General features: G+C 43.0%; 1 protein-coding gene across 2 annotated transcripts in view; it reads right to left on the minus strand.

Annotated features, from left to right (window-relative positions):
- Positions 1–21458, minus strand: part of LOC115118992 (multiple epidermal growth factor-like domains protein 9) — a 98002-nt gene that overhangs the window by 14703 nt on the left and 61841 nt on the right. For both annotated transcript variants that reach the window (XM_029647728.2, XM_029647718.2), the window contains 2 exons: positions 16493–16632; positions 4478–4627 (listed from right to left, as the gene is read on the minus strand). In XM_029647728.2, the coding sequence (XP_029503588.1) occupies positions 4478–4627; positions 16493–16632 (290 nt within the window). The remainder of the gene's footprint in view (positions 1–4477; positions 4628–16492; positions 16633–21458) is intronic.

The raw sequence follows: 21458 nt of genomic DNA on the forward strand, positions 1-21458 counted from the left end.
ACCACCCCTCATCACTGTCAAACGCTCCCTAAAACACTTCTGTGAGCAGGCCTTTCTAATCGACCTGGCCCGGGTATCCTGGAAGGACATTGACCTCATCCCGTCAGTTGAGGATGCCTGGTCATTCTTTAAGAGTAACTTCCTCACCATATTAGATAAGCATGCTCCGTTCAAAAAATGCAGAACTAAGAACAGATACAGCCCTTGGTTCACTCCAGACCTGACTGCCCCTCGACCAGCACAAAAACATCCTGTGGCGGACTGCAATAGCATCGAACAGTCCCCGCGATATGCAACTGTTCAGGGAAGTCAGGAACCAATACACGCAGTCAGTCAGGAAAGCTAAGGCCAGCTTCTTCAGGCAGAAGTTTGCATCCTGTAGCTCCAACTCCAAAAAGGTCTGGGACACTGTGAAGTCCATGGAGAACAAGAGCACCTCCTCCCAGCTGCCCACTGCACTGAGGCTAGGAACACGGTCACCACCGACAAATCCATGATTATCGAAAACTTCAACAAGCATTTCTCAACGGCTGGCCATGCCTTCCGCCTGGCTACTCCTACCTCGGCCAACAGCTCCGGCCCCCGCAGCTCCTCGCCCAAGCCTCTCCAGGTTCTCCTTTACCCAAATCCAGATAGCAGATGTTCTGAAAGAGCTGCAAAACCTGGACCCGTATAAATCAGCTGGGCTTGACAATCTGGACCCTCTATTTCTGAAACTATCCGCCGCCATTGTCGCAACCCCTATTACCAGCCTGTTCAACCTCTCTTTCATATCGTCTGAGATCCCCAAGGATTGGAAAGCTGCCGCAGTCATCCCCCTCTTCAAAGGGGGAGACACCCTGGACCCAAACTGTTACAGACCTATATCCATTCTGCCCTGCCTATCTAAGGTCTTCGAAAGCCAAGTCAACAAACAGGTCACCGACCATCTCGAATCCCACCGTACCTTCTCCGCTATGCAATCTGGTTTCCGAGCCGGTCACGGGTGCACCTCAGCCACACTCAAGGTACTAAACGACATCATAACCGCCATCGATAAAAGACAGTACTGTGCAGCCGTCTTCATCGACCTTGCCAAGGCTTTCGACTCTGTCAATCACCATATTCTTATCAGCAGACTCAGAAGCCTCGGCTTTTCGGATGACTGCCTTGCCTGGTTCACCAATTACTTTGCAGACAGAGTTCAGTGTGTCAAATCGGAGGGCATGTTGTCCGGTCCTCTGGCAGTCTCTATGGGGGTGCCACAGGGTTCAATTCTCGGGCCGACTCTTTTCTCTGTGTATATCAATGATGTTGCTCTTGCTGCGGGCGATTCCCTGATCCACCTCTACACAGACGACACCATTCTATACACTTTCGGCCCATCATTGGACACTGTGCTATCTAACCTCCAATCGAGCTTCAATGCCATACAACACTCCTTCCGTGGCCTCCAACTGCTCTTAAACGCTAGTAAAACCAAATGCATGCTTTTCAACCGATCGCTGCCTGCACCCGCTTGCCCGACTAGCATCACCACACTGGATGGTTCCGACCTTGAATATGTGGACACCTATAAGTACCTAGGTGTCTGGCTAGACTGCAAACTCTCCTTCCAGACCCATATCAAACATCTCCAATCGAAAATCAAATCAAGTGTCGGCTTTCTATTCCACAACAAAGCCTCCTTCACTCACGCTGCCAAGCTTACCCTAGTAAAACTGACTATCCTACCGATCCTCGACTTCGGCGATGTCATCTACAAAATGGCTTCCAACACTCTTCTCAGCAAACTGGATGCAGTTTATCACAGTGCCATCCGTTTTGTCACTAAAGCACCTTATACTACCCACCACTTCGACTTGTATGCTCTAGTCGGCTGGCCCTCGCTACATATTCGTCGCCAGATCCACTGGCTACAGGTCATCTACAAGGCCATGCTAGGCAAAGCTCCGCCTTATCTCAGCTCACTGGTCACGATGGCAACACCCATCCGTAGCACGCGCTCCAGCAGGTGTATCTCATTGAGCATCCCCAAAGCCAACACCTCATTCGGCCGCCTTTCGTTCCAGTACTCTGCTGCCTGTGACTGGAACGATTTGCAAAAATCGCTGAAGTTGGAGACTTTTATCTCCCTCACCAACTTCAAACATCAGCTATCTGAGCACCTAACCGATCGCTGCAGCTGTACATAATCTATTGGTAAATAGCCCACCCATTTTCACCTACCTCATCCCCACAGTTTTTATTTATTTACCTTTCTGCTCTTTTGCACACAAATATCTCTACCTGTACATGATCATCTGATCATTTATCACTCCAGTGTTAATCTGCAATATTGTAATTATTCGCCTACCTCCTCATGCCTTTTGCACACATTGTATATAGACTCCCCTTTTTTTTCTCTACTGTGTTATTGACTTGTTAATTGTTTACTCCATGTGTAACTCTGTGTTGTCTGTTCACTCTGCTATGCTTTATCTTGGCCAGGTCGCAGTTGCAAATGAGAACCTGTTCTCAACTAGCCTACCTGGTTAAATAAAGGTGAAATAAAAGAAATAAAAATAAAATACTAGAATCTGAAGTCAAACGTCTTCTGTTTGCTGATGATCTGGTGCTTGGTCTGCAACCAAGGAGGGCCTACACCAGCACTTAGATCTTCTGCACAGATTCTGCCAGACCTGGGCCCTGACAGTAGATCTCAGTAAGACAAAAATAATGGTGTTCCAAAAAAAGGTCCAGTTTCCAGGACCACAAATACAAATTTCATCTAGACACCGTTGCCCTAGAGCATACCAAAAACTATACATACCTCGGCCTAAACATCAGCACCACAGGTAACTTCCACAAAGCTGTGAACGATCTGAGAGACAAGGCAAGAAGGGCCTTCTACGTCAACAAATGGAAAATAAAATTTGACATCCCAATTAGGATATGGCTATAAATACTTGAATCAGTTATAGAACCCATTGACCTTTATGGTTGTGAGGTTTGGGGTCCGCTCACAAACCAAGAATTAACACAAATATAACAAACACCAAATTGAGACTACATGCAGTATTCTGCAACAACATCCTCCATGTACAATGTAAAACACCAAATCATGCATGCAGAGCAGAATTAGGCCGATACCCGCTAATGGATCAAAATCCAGAAAAAAGTAGTTCCAATTTTACATCCACTTAAAAGGAAGCGATTCCCAAACCTTCCATAACAAAGCCATAACCTACAGAGAGATGAACCTGGAGAAGAGTCCCCTAAGCAATCTGGTCCTGGGGCTCTGTTCACAAACACAAACAGACCCCACAGAGCCCTAGGACAGCAACACATTGGAATTAACCAAAAACACTGAGCCAACTGGAATGCTATTTGGCCCTAAACAGAGTACACAGTGGCAGAATACCTGAACACTGTGACTGACCCAAAATTAAGGAAGGCTTTGACTATATTTAGAGACTCTGTGAGCCTTGCTATTGAGAAAGGCCGTCGAAGGCAGACCTGGCTCTCAACAGAAGACAGGATATGTTCACATTGCCCACAAAATGAGGTGGAAATTTAGCTGTACTTCCTAACCTCCTGCGAAATGTATGACCATATTAGCAACACTTATTACCCTCAGATTACACAGACCCACAATTTTGATAAACTCCCAGATCTATTAGGTGAAATACCACAGCAGCAAGATTTGTGACCTGTTGCCACAAGAAAAGGGCAACCAGTGAAGAACAAACCCCATTGTAAATATAACCCATATTTATGTTTATTTATTGTCCCTTTTGTACTTTAACTATTTACACATCGTTACAACACTGTACATAGCCATAATATGACATTTGAAACGTCTCTATTCCTTTGAAACTTTTGTGAGTGTAATGTTTACTGTTAATTTCTGATTGTTTATTTCACTTTTGTTTATTAACTTTTAAAAATAATAATAAAGCCTGTTGAATTGAATTGAGAGGGGGGGTGATAGAGGGAGGGGAGAGTGGGTGAGAGAGAGAAGGTGATAGAGAGATCTCCACTGAGATAAAAACACACCACTCTGGCATGGAACAACTGACTGCACTGACAGACAACAAGCTATTACAACCGGGGCTATTACAACACTTGCGAACATGATGAAACATTGAAAATGTTGAAATTGTTCTCACAGACGTGGTTTGTTAACAAATCTCAATAGGAAACAGAAAATGGACTAAGAGGGGGATAGAGCATTGGTCCTTTACTGAATCCTAAACCTTCTCTAGTCAAAAGGATCTAAACTCTGCTGTTTGTTAGTACAAGATGTCTGTCGAAAATTATAATGGCTGCTTCTTGGCAGCTACTATTACATAATTAAGCCAGTTAGTCAGTCTTGTAAACCAAAACAAATGTAGGGGCACTTCCCGCTTTGGCCTCCCTGCTTCCTGCCCACAAAGGGGAGAGACACAGCCAGCCAGAGTTGTCAGAGTTATTAAATGAGGTGATGGTCAGTGGCGCAGTAGATTCGGAGACTCACCAAGGTGGCAGCTGCCAGAAGAGGTGACGCTGGAGCAGGGGCAGGGGACGCAGACTTCAGTAAGGGCAGCGCTGGGCCTCCGGTAGAAATTATACTTGCATTCCTCACAGCTGGGTCCTTTGGTGTTCCCTTGGCAGTTCAAGCAGATGCCTGAGAGAAAAAGAGGAGGGACAAGGGGTTAAGTAAACAGTTGACTGTGCTGTCACAGTGTTGAGCGACTGAGGTAGAGTCACAACGGTAGAAGGGAGGAAGTGGCGCTAGTGCGCAGGGCAGTGGAGAGTGAGTTTCTGACTGAGTTGGAAAAAGACAGGCAGAGGGGCTGTAAAAAACTCAGCCGGGTAACTGGAAGTGCAAAAGAGTTCATGTGACTGCAAAGCTCAGAGGACCAGGAAGTGACTCTAAGGGGGAGGAACAGTGTTCAAACTGTGTATGCTTTCTAGGGCTGACCCCATTTAGTAAACTGGTCCATTGTTTGGTCAAGAGGCTTTAAAAAATAAATTAAAAAAAAATAATAATACATTTAAAAATGGTGCAGTTGTAAATATATCATAGCACAAGAGACACCTGTTTGATTTGCGCCTGTCTCAGTGGACTAATCCATTGAGGAGGCTGCGGGGATGACGCAGTCCAAGAATAATGGCAGTGTGGCTCAGATGCAGAAGGGACTTCTCCCTCCAGAATGCGCTCTCTCCCGCCATTTCCTGTGTATTCATTGTTTCATAACTTCATTGTGTGCATGGTTTGCTGTGTCTATCAATTCCCCATAACATATATCACCAGTAGTAGCCTACATTTACCGTTAATTCCAATCATTTCTAATCTGCAATGTTTGTTTGGATACAATAATTTGTTAATGCATTCAATATATTATTATTATTACAGTTGTTTACCGTTGTCATTGTCAGAGTGGACATTATGTTTGCAGAACTCACAACCTACGCTACTCAAGCTTTTAAAAAATATCATTCCATTTACAAGTCGTCAATTTATTCATGGTCTTTTGTTTGAAATGCTCCTGTCAATGTTGAGTAAGGACTCACACCTGATTAAGCATAGATGTAGGACTAGTATACCTGGCCTGCATGCAAATGTAGGCCTATACATGTGCTGATTTGGGGTTGTCTGATAGTATTTGCGATTGTCTTAACTTACCACCATTAATAAACTGTGGAGCTTCTCAAAGAAAGGTTTTCTTCACCTCAAAGAGCAAGTAAACAAAGTCTAGAATCAATTGAGAATGTCAATAGTTCCTCAAAGTATTTAAAACATATTTCCAGCTCTCTCCCTTTCTATAACCACTCAGCATGAAAGGGCAAAATATAATGCTCTGATCCAGTGGAAACGTCATAAAATACCTGATTACTTCTTATCCCTTGCATAAATAGCCTACAGTTGTCTATCCAAAAGCTCACTGGTGCAGGAAACTCTTCAGGGCCCAGAATATTTTATACAATGTTTGCTCATGCCAGTCTCTGGCCACCTAGTTGATACAATGTTTGCTCATGCCAGTCTCTGGCCACCTAGTTGATACAATGTTTGCTCATGCCAGTCTCTGGCCACCTAGTTGATACAATGTTTGCTCATGCCAGTCTCTGGCCACCTAGTTGATACAATGTTTGCTCATGCCAGTCTCTGGCCACCTAGTTGATACAATGTTTGCTCATGCCAGTCTCTGGCCACCTAGTTGATACAATGTTTGCTCATGCCAGTCTCTGGCCACCTAGTTGATACAATGTTTGCTCATGCCAGTCTCTGGCCACCTAGTTGATACAATGTTTCAAGTTCATTGCAGACAGGCCATGGGTAGCCAATGTGATTGATAGGATATTCATTTTTATCAGGACATTTTCTAGCTGCAGGCTGCAATGTTTTTATTTGTTGGCTTTATGTAGGCTATTTTTACATAGTTGGCAATGGCAATAAAAGTTACGTTTAGATTTGTATAATTTTCATTTATATAGAATGTAGATTAACCATAGAAAATGATTGAGATACAAAGACTATTATACATTTAATGAAACTGTTCTGTGAAAAGTTGCATATGAAAATCATAACTGGCATGCAGAAGGGTAGAAATGTTAAGCTAAATTGGCAATCCAAATGGAAAAGGTTGTTGACTGCTGGTGTAGCCTATTACCAGCAACTTCAAGATCTTAATCTCTGGTTTCCACAAGTAATTTGTGGGTCTTAATTATTTAATCAAACAGTGTGGTTATTAAAGCATCAGAAGAGTTCAGTAGCCTACATATAGTTGATTTTATTAAAAACACCTAGCGTGTGTCTATATATGGAAAAATACGTTTTCATTTTGACCAATCGATTTGTTGAAAGAAAAGACAGCCCTAGTGCTTTCATTAGGATCCCAACAGGAGAACTTCTATAATGTTACATACAGTCTGAACATAAACTAGCCTACAGAATATGGCAAGTATTGGCAGTACTGAGTAACAAGAATTTTCCCACAAATTAACAGTCATTTTCAAGGTGAAATCGAATTTCTTAGGAAAAACTGGATTTTTACATACTTTCCCGAGACGGTGAATTAATAAGTGAACCTAATCAAATTAACAATCACTTAGTGATGAGCTGTTGAAACAAGCCCGCCCTGCTATAGGCCTGATATTTCCCTCACAGGCATTCCACTACAACTCAAATCTAAATTTGATCTATTGTTTAGTTCTAAGGACCCCATTAAACTTAAAACTGTAAAATTACATTATCTGCTAGAAGCAAGAAAGCATCTCAACTACGAGGAGCAAGTATCGTACTAAATTAGCATTGTTAGCAGTAGCGTGTTTAGGTTACTCACCACGCCGACGGCGGTTCAGTGCTTAAGCACCTTTTTCACCACGACAAATCCCTCTGCTAATATATATCTATTTAACACCTGATTCCTTCCTGACAGTTGGCCTTATCTGACTGACCTAATTGTGGACAGGATGACTTTATTGTAGACCGGTATATTGATTTGGACAGAGGCTTGGCAACAGCCACTGATTGAGGCATCTCAATCAAGCCACTGCTTTCAGCATAGGGCTAAGCCTCACAGCAGTGGCTGGTGAGGTGGTAGGATTACAATTTTCTGTTGCTCTTGAAAGTGAATGAATGCCAATAGAAAAACCCACATCAGTTGAAGTCGTAAAGCTGACCAGCTGGCTCGGAAAAGGTTTTGCTCTTTGGGCCCTATGGACCCCCTAAACCAATAGCAGTCGTTATTAGTGTCAGACTTTGCTGTTAGTTTACTCAGTTGAGCTCTGTATATATCAGAACATTTGATTTCACCTGGTGTGCCAGGGGACAGGGTTTGCATGTGGGGGACTTATTAATTGGTTCCATTGCAACATGCAAGCTCAATCAAGCACCACTGAAGTAGACTACATATACAAAAGTATGTGGACACGCCTTCAAATTAGCGGATTTGGCTATTTCAGTCAAACCTGTTGCTGACAGTTGCAAAAAAAAAGTATAATAAAAAATTTGAGCACACAGCCATGCAATCTCCATAGACAAACATTGACAGTAGAATGTCCTTACCGAAGAGCTCAGTGACTTTCAACATGGCACCGTCATAGGATGCCACCTTTCCAACAAGTTAGTTTGTCATATTTCTGCCCTGCTAGAGCTGCCCTGGTCAACTGTAAGTGCTGTTATTGTGAAGTGGAAACGTCTTGGAGCAACAACGGCTCAGCCGTGAAGTGGTATACCATACAAGCTCCCAAAATGGGACCACCAAGTGCTGAAGCGCATAGAACATAAAAATGGTCGGTCCTCGGCTGCAACATTCACTAGAGTTCCAAACTGCCTCCGGAAGCAATGTCAGCACAAGAGCTTCATGAAATGGGTTTCCATGGAAGAGCAGCCGCACGCAAGCCTAAGATCACCATGCGCATCGCCAAGAGTCGGCTGGAGTGGTGTAAAGCTCGCCGCCATTGGACTCTGGAGCAGTGGAAATGCGTTCCCTGGAGTGATGAATCACACTTCATCTGGCAGTCAGACAGGAGAACACTACATGGCCAAATGCATAGTGCCAACTGTAAAGTTTGGTGGATGAGATATAATGGTCTGGGGCTGTTTTTCATGATTCGGGCTAGGACCCTTAAGTCCAGTGGAGGGAAATCTTAACGCTACAGCATACAATTACTTTTGAGAAGATTCTGTGCTTCCAACTTTGTGGAAACAGTTTGGGAAAGGTCCTTTCCGGTTTCAGCATGACAATGCCCCCATGCACAAAGTGAGGTCCATACAAAAATGGTTTGTCGAGATCGGTGTGGAAGAACTTGACTGGCCTGCACAGAGCCTTGACCTCAACATCATTGAAACCTTTGGGATGAATTGGAACACGGACTGCAAGCCGGGCTTAATCACTCAAAATCAGTGCACAACCTTACTAATGCTCTTCTGGCTGAATGGAAGCAAGCCTGGCAGCAATATCCAACATCTAGCGGAAAGCCTTCCCAGAAGAGTGGAGGCTGTTATAGCAGCAAAAGGGGGACCAACTCCACATTAATGCCCAGGAATTTGGAATGAGATGTCCGACGAGCACGTGGTCCACATCCTTTTGGTCATGTAGTGTATTTGACATTTTTTCAAATAAACTCAGCAAAAAAAGAAACGTCCATTTTTTAGGACCCTGTCTTTCAAAGATAATTCGTAAAAATTAAAATAACTTCACAGATCTTCATTGTAAAGGGTTTAAAATCTGTTTCCCATGCTTGTTCAATGAACCATAAACAATTAATGAACAAGCACCTGTGGAATGGTCTTTCAGACACTAACAGCTTACAGACTATAGGCAATTAAGGTCACAGTTATGAAAACTTAGGACACTAAAAGAGGCCTTTCTACTGACTCTAAAAAACACCAAAAGAAAGATGCCCAGGGTCCCTGTTCATCTGCGTGAACGTGCCTTAGGCATGCTGTAAGGAGGCATGCGGACTGCAGATGTGGCCAGGGTAATAAATTGCAAAGTCCGTACAGCGCTACAGGGGGACAGGACGGACAGCTGATTGTCCTCGCAGTGGCAGACCACGTGTAACAACACCTGCACAGGATCGGTACATCCGAACATCACACCTGCGGGACAAGTACAGGATGGCAACAACAACTGCCCGAGTTATACATGGAAAGCACAATCCTTCCATCAGTGCTCAGACTGTCCGCAATAGGCGAACCCACCACCGTTGGACCAGGCAGGACTGGCAAAAAGTGCTCTTCACTGACGAGTCACATTTTTGTCTCACCAGGGGTGATGGTCGGATTCACGTCTATCGTCGAAGGAATGAGTGTTACACCGAGTCATGTACTCTGGAGCGGGATAGATTTGGAGGTGGAGGGTCCGTCATGGTCTGGGGCAATGTGTCACAGCATCATCGGACTGAGCTTGTTGTCATTGCAGGCAATCTCAACGCTGTGCGTTACAGGGAAGCCATCCTCCTCCCTCATGTGGTACCCTTCCTGCAGGCTCATCCTGACATGACCCTCCAGCATGACAATGCCACCAGCCATACTGCTCGCTCTGTGCATTATTTCCTGCAAGACAGGAATGTCAGTGTTCTGCCATGGCCAGCGAAGAGCCCGGATCTCAATTCCATTGAGCACGTCTGGGACCTGTTGGATCGGAGGGTGAGGGCTAGGGCCATTCCCCCCAGAAATGTCCGGGAACTTGCAGGTGCCTTGGTGGAAGAGTGGTGTAACACCTCACAGCAAGAACTGGAAAATCTGGTTCAGTCCATGAGGAGGAGGTGCACTGCAGTACTTAATGCAGCTGGTGGCCACACCAGATACCGACTGTTACTTTTGATTTTGACCCCCCCTTTGTTCAGGGACACATTATTCCATTTCTGTTAGTGACATGTCTATGGAATTTGTTCAGTTATGTCTCAGTTGTTGAATATTGTTATGTTCATACAAATATTTACACATATTAAGTTTCCTGAAAATAAACGCAGTTGACAGTGAGAGGATGTTTCTTTTTTTGCAGAGTTTAGTAGTTGAACCCACATCTGGTATTTTGGCTTACATAGTAGGACTAACTATGCCGATGTCATTGCATGTGGTGATGGGGACCACAGGTTATAGTTGTGGTATATTTAAAGTACAGTAGTGGGAGTACATTATACCGCTGTGCAACCTCCTCCCCTGGTCCCCTACCTCACATTGAGGCTGTAGTTTCACTCATTTCTCTTTGACGACTCCCACTGGTCTCAAAAATATAAGGTTTAGACCATACTAAATAGCACTTATCAGATATTGCGTTGCTTCCCTCAAGATGGAATGTATATGTCTTGTACACACAGGTGGTGTTTTAATATTTTTAGTCCATAAATTGTTAAGAATAACATTATATTACTATAATTATCGCAGTGTCTTGTTCACATCTGCCCACCTGTCATTCTGATATTGTCCTCCATGGTAGGCTCTAACTGGTAGCATCAGTCGGGTGGCAGGTAGCCTAGTGATCAATGAGTTGAGCCAGCAACTGGAGGTTTGCCAGTTCAAATCCCTCTGGCAACCAGAGGTGAGCTGGCAACCAGAGGGTTTCTGGTATCAAATCCTAGATGCCATTGCCTGCCATTGTGTCATTGAGCAAGGCACTTAACCCCCCACAACAGCCTCCAGCAACTCTCAAAAAACCTGTATGTGTTTGTATGTGTGCCTTTCGGAAGGGTTGAATTACAAGCGGAAGTCAAATTACAGTTTGACCTTAAGTGCAATTGACCAATAAAGTGATCTTAAAATCAGTAGGTTTTTACAATGGCAAACCAGTCTGAGATTTTGTTTGATCATGGCAAGAAAATGCCTGTGTAAATACCGCAATGGAGGTTTGATTGCTTTGAGCTTTCAGTCTTGACATCCAATTTTTCTTATACATTGGCCTCGAACTGCTTCTCCGTAGTAGTAGCAGCACACCAGATGAAGAGCACATTTCCCCGACAGTCTGACACACAAAGAGACATAATGGTATGAGCTTAGGAGGCACTAGGCAAGGGTGTCTTTTATTCCAATCCGTCTTTGAAGGCAGGGATCAAAGGGGCTGTGTCTACCAAGACAAACCCCCTTGTAAGACACCTCCGCTGGGGATTTTCCTACACAAGGCCCCCTGGCATCCCCTGGGACCCAGAACAAAGATGGCCATGGATCATTAGGTCTCCTGTTCACGTCCTGTATTCAAAGATGGTGGCTGCCCTAGGCCCTCTGAGGCAACCAGCTCTCCGGAGAGTTCTGCTATTCTGACCTGTGCTCAGAAGGCCTGGTGTGTTTGTACTATATAGCCAACTCCCATGGCATCAGATCTGGGACCAGGCTAGAGGTCATAGGTGATCTGAGAGTGAGAAAGATGAGTAACTGGACCGTACAGTACACACCTTATTCTAAGGCTGGGGCGGCAAGCAGTCGAAATTCTGGTGAGAGGAGGAGTCCCTCCCTTCTTACTCCCTCCTCATTCCAGGAATCCTCCATCTAGGATTTCTGGATTTTTCAACCCTCGTGAAGAATATTGATTGTATGACTCAAGACTAGCATTCAAGCATTGAAAAGCATTGCATAAGCTTGAAATGTATGCTACTTCATGGTAGTCTACATGAGCTGGGAGGGTATCGGTCCTACTTCCTCTTCTGTATAGATGCAGTTATCATTGTCCAGATCAACACTCACAAAACAGTATCGTTACCATGGCATTAACTTGGCTACTGTCTCTAAATTGATGCATTTCTCTATGTGACAACACAGTGTGTGGCCAATGCCCAATATACACAGAAAGTCAAAACAGGTCCATAATAGTCGTAGACCAGTGATGTGTTATAAAGGGCGTTATGAATGACACTGCAACACTCACATGACTGGTATTATGAGTGGCTTGTGTATACCGTAGGGCTGAGTGATACAGTATGGCCGAAATATCATAGTTTTTTAAACTTATGGGCGATTCATGATATACAGTACCTTCGGAAAGTATTCAGACCCCTTGACTTTTTATACGTTTTGTTAGGTTACTGCCTTATTCTAAAATTGATTAAATTGTTTTCCCCTGTCATCAATCTACACACAATAATGACAAAGCAGTATATTTTATCAAAATAGTTTAAGCTGCTTTTTTGAACTAAGCATAATGCAAATTCTCTCTTTTTTTTAAAACTTTGGCTAATTTATAAAAAAACTGAAATATCACATTTACATAAGAATTCAGACCCTTTACTCAGTACTTTTGAAGCACCTTTGGCAGCGATTACAGCCTCGAGTCTTTTGGGTAGGACGCTTACAAGCTGTATTTTGGGAGTTTCTCCCATTCTTCTCTGCAGATCCTTAAGCTCTGTCAGGTTGGATGGGGACCGTAGCTGCACAGCTATTTTCAGGTCTCTGCAGAGATGTTAGATCGGGTTCAAGTCCAGGCTCTGGCTGGGCCACTCAAGGACATTCAGAGACTTGTCCCGAAGCCACTCCTGCAGTGTCTTGGCTGTGTGCTTAGGGTCGTTGTCCTGTTGGAAGGTGAACCTTTGGCCTAATCTGAGGTCCTGAGCGCTCTGGAGCAGGTTTTCTTCAAGGATCTCTGTACATTGCCCCGTTAATCTTTGCCTCGATCTTGAGTAGTCTCCCAGTCCCTGCAGCTGAAAAACATCCCCACAACATGATGCTGCCACCATGCTTCACCAAAGGGATGGTGCCAAGTTTCCTCCAGACGTGACGCTTGGCATTCAATCTTGGTTTCATCAGACCAGAGAATCTTGTTTCTCATGGTCTGAGAGTCTTTAGGTGACTTTTTGGCAAACTCCAAGCAGGCTCTCATGTGCCTTTTACTGAGGAGTGGCTCATGTCTGGCCACTCTACCATAAAGGCTGATGGTGGAGTGCTGCAGGGATGGTTGTCCTTCTGGAAGGTTCTCCCATCTCCACAGAGAAACTCTAGAGCTCTGTCAGAATGACCATCGGGAACTTGGTCACCTCCCTGACCAAGTCCCTTCTCCCCTGATTGCTCCGTTTTGCCAGGCAACCAGCTCTAGGAAGAGTCTTGGTGGTTCCAAACTTCTTCCATTTAAGAATAGAGGCCACTGTGTTCTTGGGAACCTTCAATGCTGCAGAAATGTTTTGGTACCCTTCCCTAGATCTGTGCCGCGACACAATCCTGTCTCGGAGCGCTACGGACAATTCCTTTGACCTCATGGCTTGGTTTTTGACCTGTGTCCAATCAATTGAATTTACGACAGGTGGACTCCAATCATGTTGTAGAAACATCTCAAGGATTATTAATGGAAACAGGATGCACCTGAGCTCAATTTCGAGTCTCATAGCAAAGGGTCTGACTACTTATGTAAATAAGGAATGTTTTTATTTTTAATAAATGTGCAAACATTTCCAAAAACCTGTTTTTGCTTTGTCATTATGGGGCATTGTGTGTAGCTTGCTGTGGAATGTTTTTTATTCAATCCATTTCAGAATAAGGCTGTAACGTAACGAAATGTAGAAAAAGGCAAGGGTTCTAAATACTTCCCGAAGGCAATGTATATCTTGATAAAAAAAAAGTTTTCTATATATTAGCTTTGTTGTACAACTAAAAGTCAAATACACTGCATTTAAAACAGTCGTCAATAATCTAATGAATTCAGGGCTTGTGAAATTCTACCTAGGCTTAATATAAGCCTTCCACAACTATACGACCCACTAATAATTGAATTATACTGAACAAAAATATAAAAACAACATGCAACATTGAATTACTGAATTACAGTTCATATAAGGATATCAGTCAATTGAAATAGATGAATAAGGCCCTAATCTATGGACTTCACATGACTGGGCAGGGGCGTAGCCATGGGTGGGCCTGGGAGGGCATAGACATACCCACTTGGAAGCCAGGCCCACCCACTGCCTGGTTACACGTGGTCTACGGTTGTGAGGCCTGTTGGACATAATGCCAAATCCTCTAAAACAACGTTCTATTGAACATTCCATTTTCTGGCAACAGCTCTGGTGAACATCCTGCAGTCAGCATGCCAATTGCACGCTCCCTCAAAACTTGAGACATCTGTGGCATTGGGTTGTGTGACAAACTGCACATTTTAGAGTGGCCTTTTATTGTCCCTGATTATAAACTGGGTGGTTCGAGCCCTGAATACTGATTGGCTGACAGCCATGGTATATCAGACCGTATACCATATGGGTATGACAAAACATTTATTTTTACTGCTCTAATTACATTGGTGACCATGCGTTGCGTTGTGCCTAAGAACAGCCCTTAGCCATGGTATATTGGCCACATAACACACCGCCTCGGACATTATTGCTTAATTAAATCATGCTGTTTAATCAGCTTCTTGATATTCCACACCTGTCAGGTAGATGGATTATCTTGGCAAAGGAGAAATGCTCACTAACATGGATGTAAACAAATTTGTGCACAAAATTTGAAATATGCTTCTTGAGCGTATGGAAAATGTCTGGGATATTTCAGCTCATGGGAACAACACTTTACATGTTTATATTTATGTTCAGTATATTTTATCAAAATAGTTTAAACTGCTTTTTTGAACCAAGCATAATGCACATTCTCTAACAGCCCAATTACTAACTTCTTGTGGAAGGCATTATAGGAAATGAACACAGGTCTCAAACAATCTCTCAGGCACAAGCCCACGTGATAGCGAGTAGCCACCTAATATTTATATTTCTAGTTTAGCCAACTTTGATCCATTTGCTAGCTAACAAGGCAGAACAGTTGAATAGATATGAACACACCCTTCTGTCCGTCTCAAAGTGTTTAAAAGGATGCTAGCCTGTCCTCTTTATTCAGATGTTGAAATCAAGTGGCCTACCTTATTTCTCAGAATGAGAACGAGTTGCCAATTCCTTATATAATTGTGTTTCTAAAACACAGACTAGACAGCTAGTATAATGGGTGCGTGGTACCGCAAAGCCGTGCGCGACAAAGTGAGCATTCATTTTCCAAAATCAAAGTTGTTTGATACTCCCGTTTTAGTAGTGTCTGCTCGGCATGTAATCTGACGAGTTGAGACGTAAACATTCGTTAGAAAGGTTAACTTCTCCTCTAATACAGTAAAATAATGACAATGTGTTTGGGTCTCCATATGATGATTCTGTTCGACCAAACCTCAAATGCAAATAGTGAACTGAAACCATTTGTCAGAGGGGAAGAAGTGATCTCTCATCTTTGTTGCTGTGAGTGGCGGGGGTAGGGGCTCGGCATGTGTGTGTAAACAGAGAAGAAGTGTGTGTGTAAACAGAGAGGAAAATGCAAATCGAGAGATTTCACTCTCGCTAAAAATCTGTCCAAAAATATGCCCAATGCGTTTCTATGGGCTTATTTTGGCCCTACAATTGTCACCTGCCTTTCCGCCTTTGGGACAACCACTCCCATTGTTAGGGCATCGGCATCTCGTCATTATATACAGATCTGTACTCATTAATGTGTGTAGGAGGAAAGGTGCGTAATTTGCTTATCATGCTGCACGTATTTAGGCCTGCCATTCTGCCCAGCTGTGAACCATGGAAAAGCGAAAGGGAAGAGGCGAAAATGCTTATCACAGTGATTGCAGCGGAGTGATGACTCTGGCATTTCCTCATTAGCGGAATGGGAGCTACGTTGCCTGTGGTCGACAAACTCATTTTAACAGCCGACGGATTTTTTCTTTTAAGGCCAAGGCAAGATCACACAGTGTGAATACAAATCAAATCACTGCAACTCCCCAAACAGTCTGTCAGCAGGCAGCATGGGAGTGAATCTCTCCGGAGGAGAAGTCAATATGGCAGGTTTTTTTACCGTTACATAACAACTAATGCTGTTTCGTGTTAACTGCATAAACAGCTCTGTTGGGGACATGTTACGAATATGATTTCATGGAAAATGCTTCCTTAGAGTTAATTTGATTAATAATAGTTAGTTTGCTTAAAGCATTTCTGCATCTGTGAAAATATGTGGCTTCTCTGCAGTCTGCACAGCCCTGGCATAGAGTAGAGGCCATGGCAGACATTTGTTTCAACCTTGGGCACAGCGAGGGTGACTCACCTGATTGTGGGTGGCAGTAGCTGGAGTGATTATTGCACTGGCATGGCTGGCAACCCGTGCTGCTGAACCGGAAGAAACCTGGGTGGCAATCGTCACACTTGTCACCGTATACGCCTGTCTTACACACGCACATCCCAGAGCTGTGGAAAGAACAGAAAGCTGGTGACACTTCAGTCAGGACCCCTGGGTTCTCATAATGCCTGCTTAAAATATACACTACAATGGTGTAGCAAAATTGAGCATGTCACAGTTACAGACACACACTTAAGCACATTACTCACATTTAATGAGAACAATGGTTGAATTCCTGAAGTAACAGTGAGTCCGGGGTCCCATAAGAAGGACTGAAGCTCAGTTCTGGTGACTTTTTAAACAGACATTCTACTCAAAATGTATGAAAATAAAATTATGCTAATACATAAAATATAATGATCACCTCCAGAAATAAGCCCAAAAACATATGGGTAAAAATTATTTTAACTTCTTGATGCACCCATCCCGTTAGCAGGATCATTTTCGTCAACATCCGCTGAATTGCAGAGCGTCAAATTAAAATTAAATTACTAAAAATATTTAATTTTCATGAAATTACAAGTGCAATATAGCAAAACACAGTTTAGCTTGTTGTTAATCCACCTGGCGTGTCAGATTTCAAAAAAGTTTTTCGGCAAAAGCATACCAAGCGTTTATATAAGGATATCTCTCTCAGCAGACAAAACATTACAAATAGCTAGCAGCCAAGTAGATTGGTCACTAAAGTAAGAAAAGCAATAAAATGAATCGCTTACCTTTGATGATCTTCGGATGTTTGCACTCACGAGACTCCCAGTTACACAATAAATGTTCCTTTTGTTCCATAAAGATAATTTTTATATCCAAAATACCTCCATTTGGTTGGCGCGTTATGTTCAGAAATCCACAGGCTCGTGCGGTCAAGACCGGACAGTCGAAAATTCCAAATAGTATCCGTAAAGTTAGAAACATGTCAAACGTTTTTTTATAATCAATCCCCAGGTTGTTTGTACAATATATAATTGATAATATTTCAACCGGACGATAGCTTCTTCAATAGGAGAGAGAGAGAAAATGTCTGCTCCACTCTGTTGGCGCATGCAAAAAGCTGCTGGCACCCAGCCATCCAATGACGCGATGTGATCTTTCTCTTTGGTTCCTACCCTGTCACAATAACTCCTCCCTGGCATTTTCATTCGTTGTCATGTCAAAGACTGTATTCAAAGTGCCCACTATTAAATTAATTATATAATTATAATAATTATTATATTTTTATGATTCCAACAGTTCGCCTAAGTGTCAAATCGCAAGTGCAACATTTGGTTAAAAATAAGGCCTAGATTGTTTGCCCCATATCTTGCAGCCCTACATCGCAGTGTGGGAATTACCATAAATGAGCACAGGAAATGCAGAAATGTATTTTTTTTAATTGGGTTGAACAGTATAAAGAATGGAGAAAGACCCATTGAAAATCACTTAGAATGTATGTATGTATGTATGTATGTATGTATGTATGTAGTATGTACAGTTGAAGATGGAAGTTTACATACACTTAGGTTGGAGTCATTAAAACTTATTTTTCAACCACTCCACAAATGTATTGTTAAAAAACTATAGTTTGGCAAGTCAGTTAGGACATCTACTTTGTGCATGACTCAAGTCATTTTTACAACAACTTTTTACAGAAAGATTATTTCACTTATAATTCACTGTATCACAATTCCAGTGGGTCAGAAGTTTACATACACTAAGTTGACTGTGCCTTTAAACAGCTTGGAAGATTCCAGAAAATGTCATGGCTTAAGAAGCTTCTGACTGACTCAAATGATGTCAATTGGCCTATTGGAGGTGTACCTGTGGATGTATTTCAAGGCCTGCTTTCAAACTCACTTCCTCTTTACTTGACATAACGGGAAAATCAAAAGAAATCAAGAAGACCTCAGAAAAAAATGTGTAGACCTCCAGAAGTCTGGTTCATCCTTGGGAGCAATTTCCAAATGCCTAAAGGTACCACGTTCATCTGTACAAACAGTAGTATGCGAGTATAAACACCATGTGACCACACAGCCGTCATACTGCTCAGGAAGGAGACGCATTCGGTCTCCTAGAGATGAACGTACTTTGGTGCGAAAAGTGCAAATCAATCCCAGAACAACAGCAAAGGACCTTGTGAAGATACTGGAGGAAACGGATACAAAAGTATTTATATCCACAGTAAAACAAGCCCTACATCGACATAACCTGAAAGGCCGCTCAGCAAGGAAGAAGCCACTTCTCCAAAACCGCCATAAAAAAGCCAGACTACGGTTTGCAATTGCACATGGGGACAAAGATCGTATTCTTTGGAGAAATGTCCTCTGGTCTGATGAAACAAAAAATAGAACTGCTTGGCCATAATGACCATCGTTATGTTTGGAGGAAAAGGGGGAGGCTTGCAAGCAGAAGAACACCATCCTGAACAAATGTAGTTCCAGAGAAGGGAAATTCTAGACGATTCTGTGCTTCCAACTTTGTGGCAAGAGTTTGGGGAAGGACCTTTCCTGTTTCAGCATGACAATGCCCCTCTGCACAATTTTATTTTTTTCAGATTTTTTATTTAACTAGGCAAGTCAGTTAAGAACTAATTCTTATTTACGACGTCCTACCCCGGCTAAACCCAGACGAAGCAGGACCAGTTGTGCGCCACCCTATGGGACTCTCAATCATGGCCGGATGTGATGCAGCCTGGATTCAAACCAGGTGCTGTAGTGATGCCTCTTGCACTGAGATGCAGTGCCTTAGACCACTGCGCCTCTTGGGAGCCCACAAAGCGAGGTCCATACAGAAATGGTTTGTCGAGATCGGTGTGGAAGAACTTGACTGGCCTGCACAGAGCCCTGACCTCAACCACAAACACCTTTGGGATGAATTGGAGCGCTGACTGCGAGCCAGACCTAATCACCCTACATCAGTGCCCGACCTCACTAATGCTCTTGTGGCTGAATGGAAGCAAGTCCCTGCAGCAATATTCTAACACCTAGTGGAAAGCCTTCCCAGGAAGAGTGGAGGCTGTTATAGCAGCAAAGTGAGGACCAACTCCATATTAATGTCCATGATTTTGGAATGAGATCCTTGACGAGCAGGTGTCCACTTACCTTTGGTCATGTAGTGTAATGTAGTGTAGTATAGAAAAAAATGCATCACTTCTCTGCCCCTTTGCTATATTGTGGTAGGGTAATCAGACCAAAATGCTTGTTACAAGCTATTATCTCTACAGTGCTGTTATATCACATCTTTATAGGCTATGGTTTGGAGATTACATAGCCTAGTAGACAGAAGCATGTCTAATCTACAAAATATATGATCAACTATTTGATTTTGTGTGTTAAGCTGTGTGCACTGAACTGACATGCATGATTGTTGCTGACACTCCGATGTTCAGATGAAAGGGATTTTTTTTAATGACGGTTTGATGGTATTTTATCTTTTTGAATAATAAAAGTTCTACATTTGTTTTATGAGTAGTACGTGAACCTAGGGTGACACCACATATAGTTGAAGTCGGAAGTTTACATACACCTTAACCAAATACATTTAAACTCAATTTTTCACAATTCCTGACATTTAATCCAAGTAAAAATTCCCTGTTTTAGGTCAGTTAGGATTACATTTACATTTAAGTCATTTAGCAGACGCTCTTATCCAGAGCGACTTACAAATTGGTGCTTTCACCTTATGACATCCAGTGGAACAGCCACTTTACAATAGTGCATCTAGGTCTTTTAAGGGGGGGTGAGAAGGATTACTTTATCCTATCCTAGGTATTCCTTAAAGAGGAGGGTTTCAGGTGTCTCCGGAAGGTGGTGATCACCACTTTATTTTAAGAATGTGAAATGTCAGAATAATAGTAGAGAGAATGATTTATTTCAGCTTTTATTTCTTTCATGACATTCCCAGTGGGTCAGAAGTTTACAAGCACTCAATTAGTATTTTGTAGCATTGCCTTTAAATTGTTTAACTTGGGTCAAATGTTTCGCCTAGCCTTCCACGAGCTTCCCACAATAAGTTGGGTAAATTTTGGCCCGTTTCTCCTGACAGAGCTGGTGTAACTGAGTCAGGTTTGTAGGCCTCCTTGCTCGCACAAGTTTTTTCAGATCTGCCCACACATTTTCTATAGGATTGAGGTCAGGGCTTTCTGATGGCCACTCCAATACCTTGACTTTGTTGTCCTTAAGCCATTTTGCCACAACTTTGGAAGTAGGCTTGGGGTCATTGTCCATTTGGAAGAACCATTTGCATCCAAGCTTTAACTTCCTGACTGATGTCTTGAGATGTTGCTTCAATATATCCACATAATTTCCCCCCCTCATGATGCCATGTATTTTGTGAAGTGCACCAGTCCCTCCTGCAGCAAAGCACCCCCACAACATGATGCTGCCACCCCCACAACATGATGCTGCCACCCCCACAACATGATGCTGCCACCCCCACAACATGCTGCCACCCTCGTGCTTTACTACTTCACGACATTACTGAAAAAGCCCTCTTCACCGCAAGCAAAAGGCACAAAGAGGTTTAATATTTCAAGGTTCCTCCATGTCGCTGATCCTTAGCTGACAAAACAGGCAATGAAACGGTTCCTGTCTCAAGTGCACTCTAAACTGAGAGCTTTCACCTGCAGTAGGCATGATCAATGCAAAGGGAAGAGACATGGGCCACGTTCCAGGCTGACTACATTGCAGTCGCCTGCCAGATCAAAACATTGGTTGACGTGTGCAACGCCTGGAACGCCAACCTTATGATATTTTGATGCTGTTTAAATTGACCTTATGTCTTTTCTAGTGACCCACCGATACTACATTTTTGGCCGATACCCGATATTTTCCTTGCCAAAAACAACTATTCCGAAAACCGATATTTACAATTTGAGCTGACTTTTAAGCATTCTAGTGAAGTTAAATAGTTACACATGGAC

The sequence above is a fragment of the Oncorhynchus nerka genome, linkage group LG4, assembly GCF_034236695.1.
Source record: "Oncorhynchus nerka isolate Pitt River linkage group LG4, Oner_Uvic_2.0, whole genome shotgun sequence".
Lineage (NCBI taxonomy): Eukaryota > Metazoa > Chordata > Actinopteri > Salmoniformes > Salmonidae > Oncorhynchus > Oncorhynchus nerka.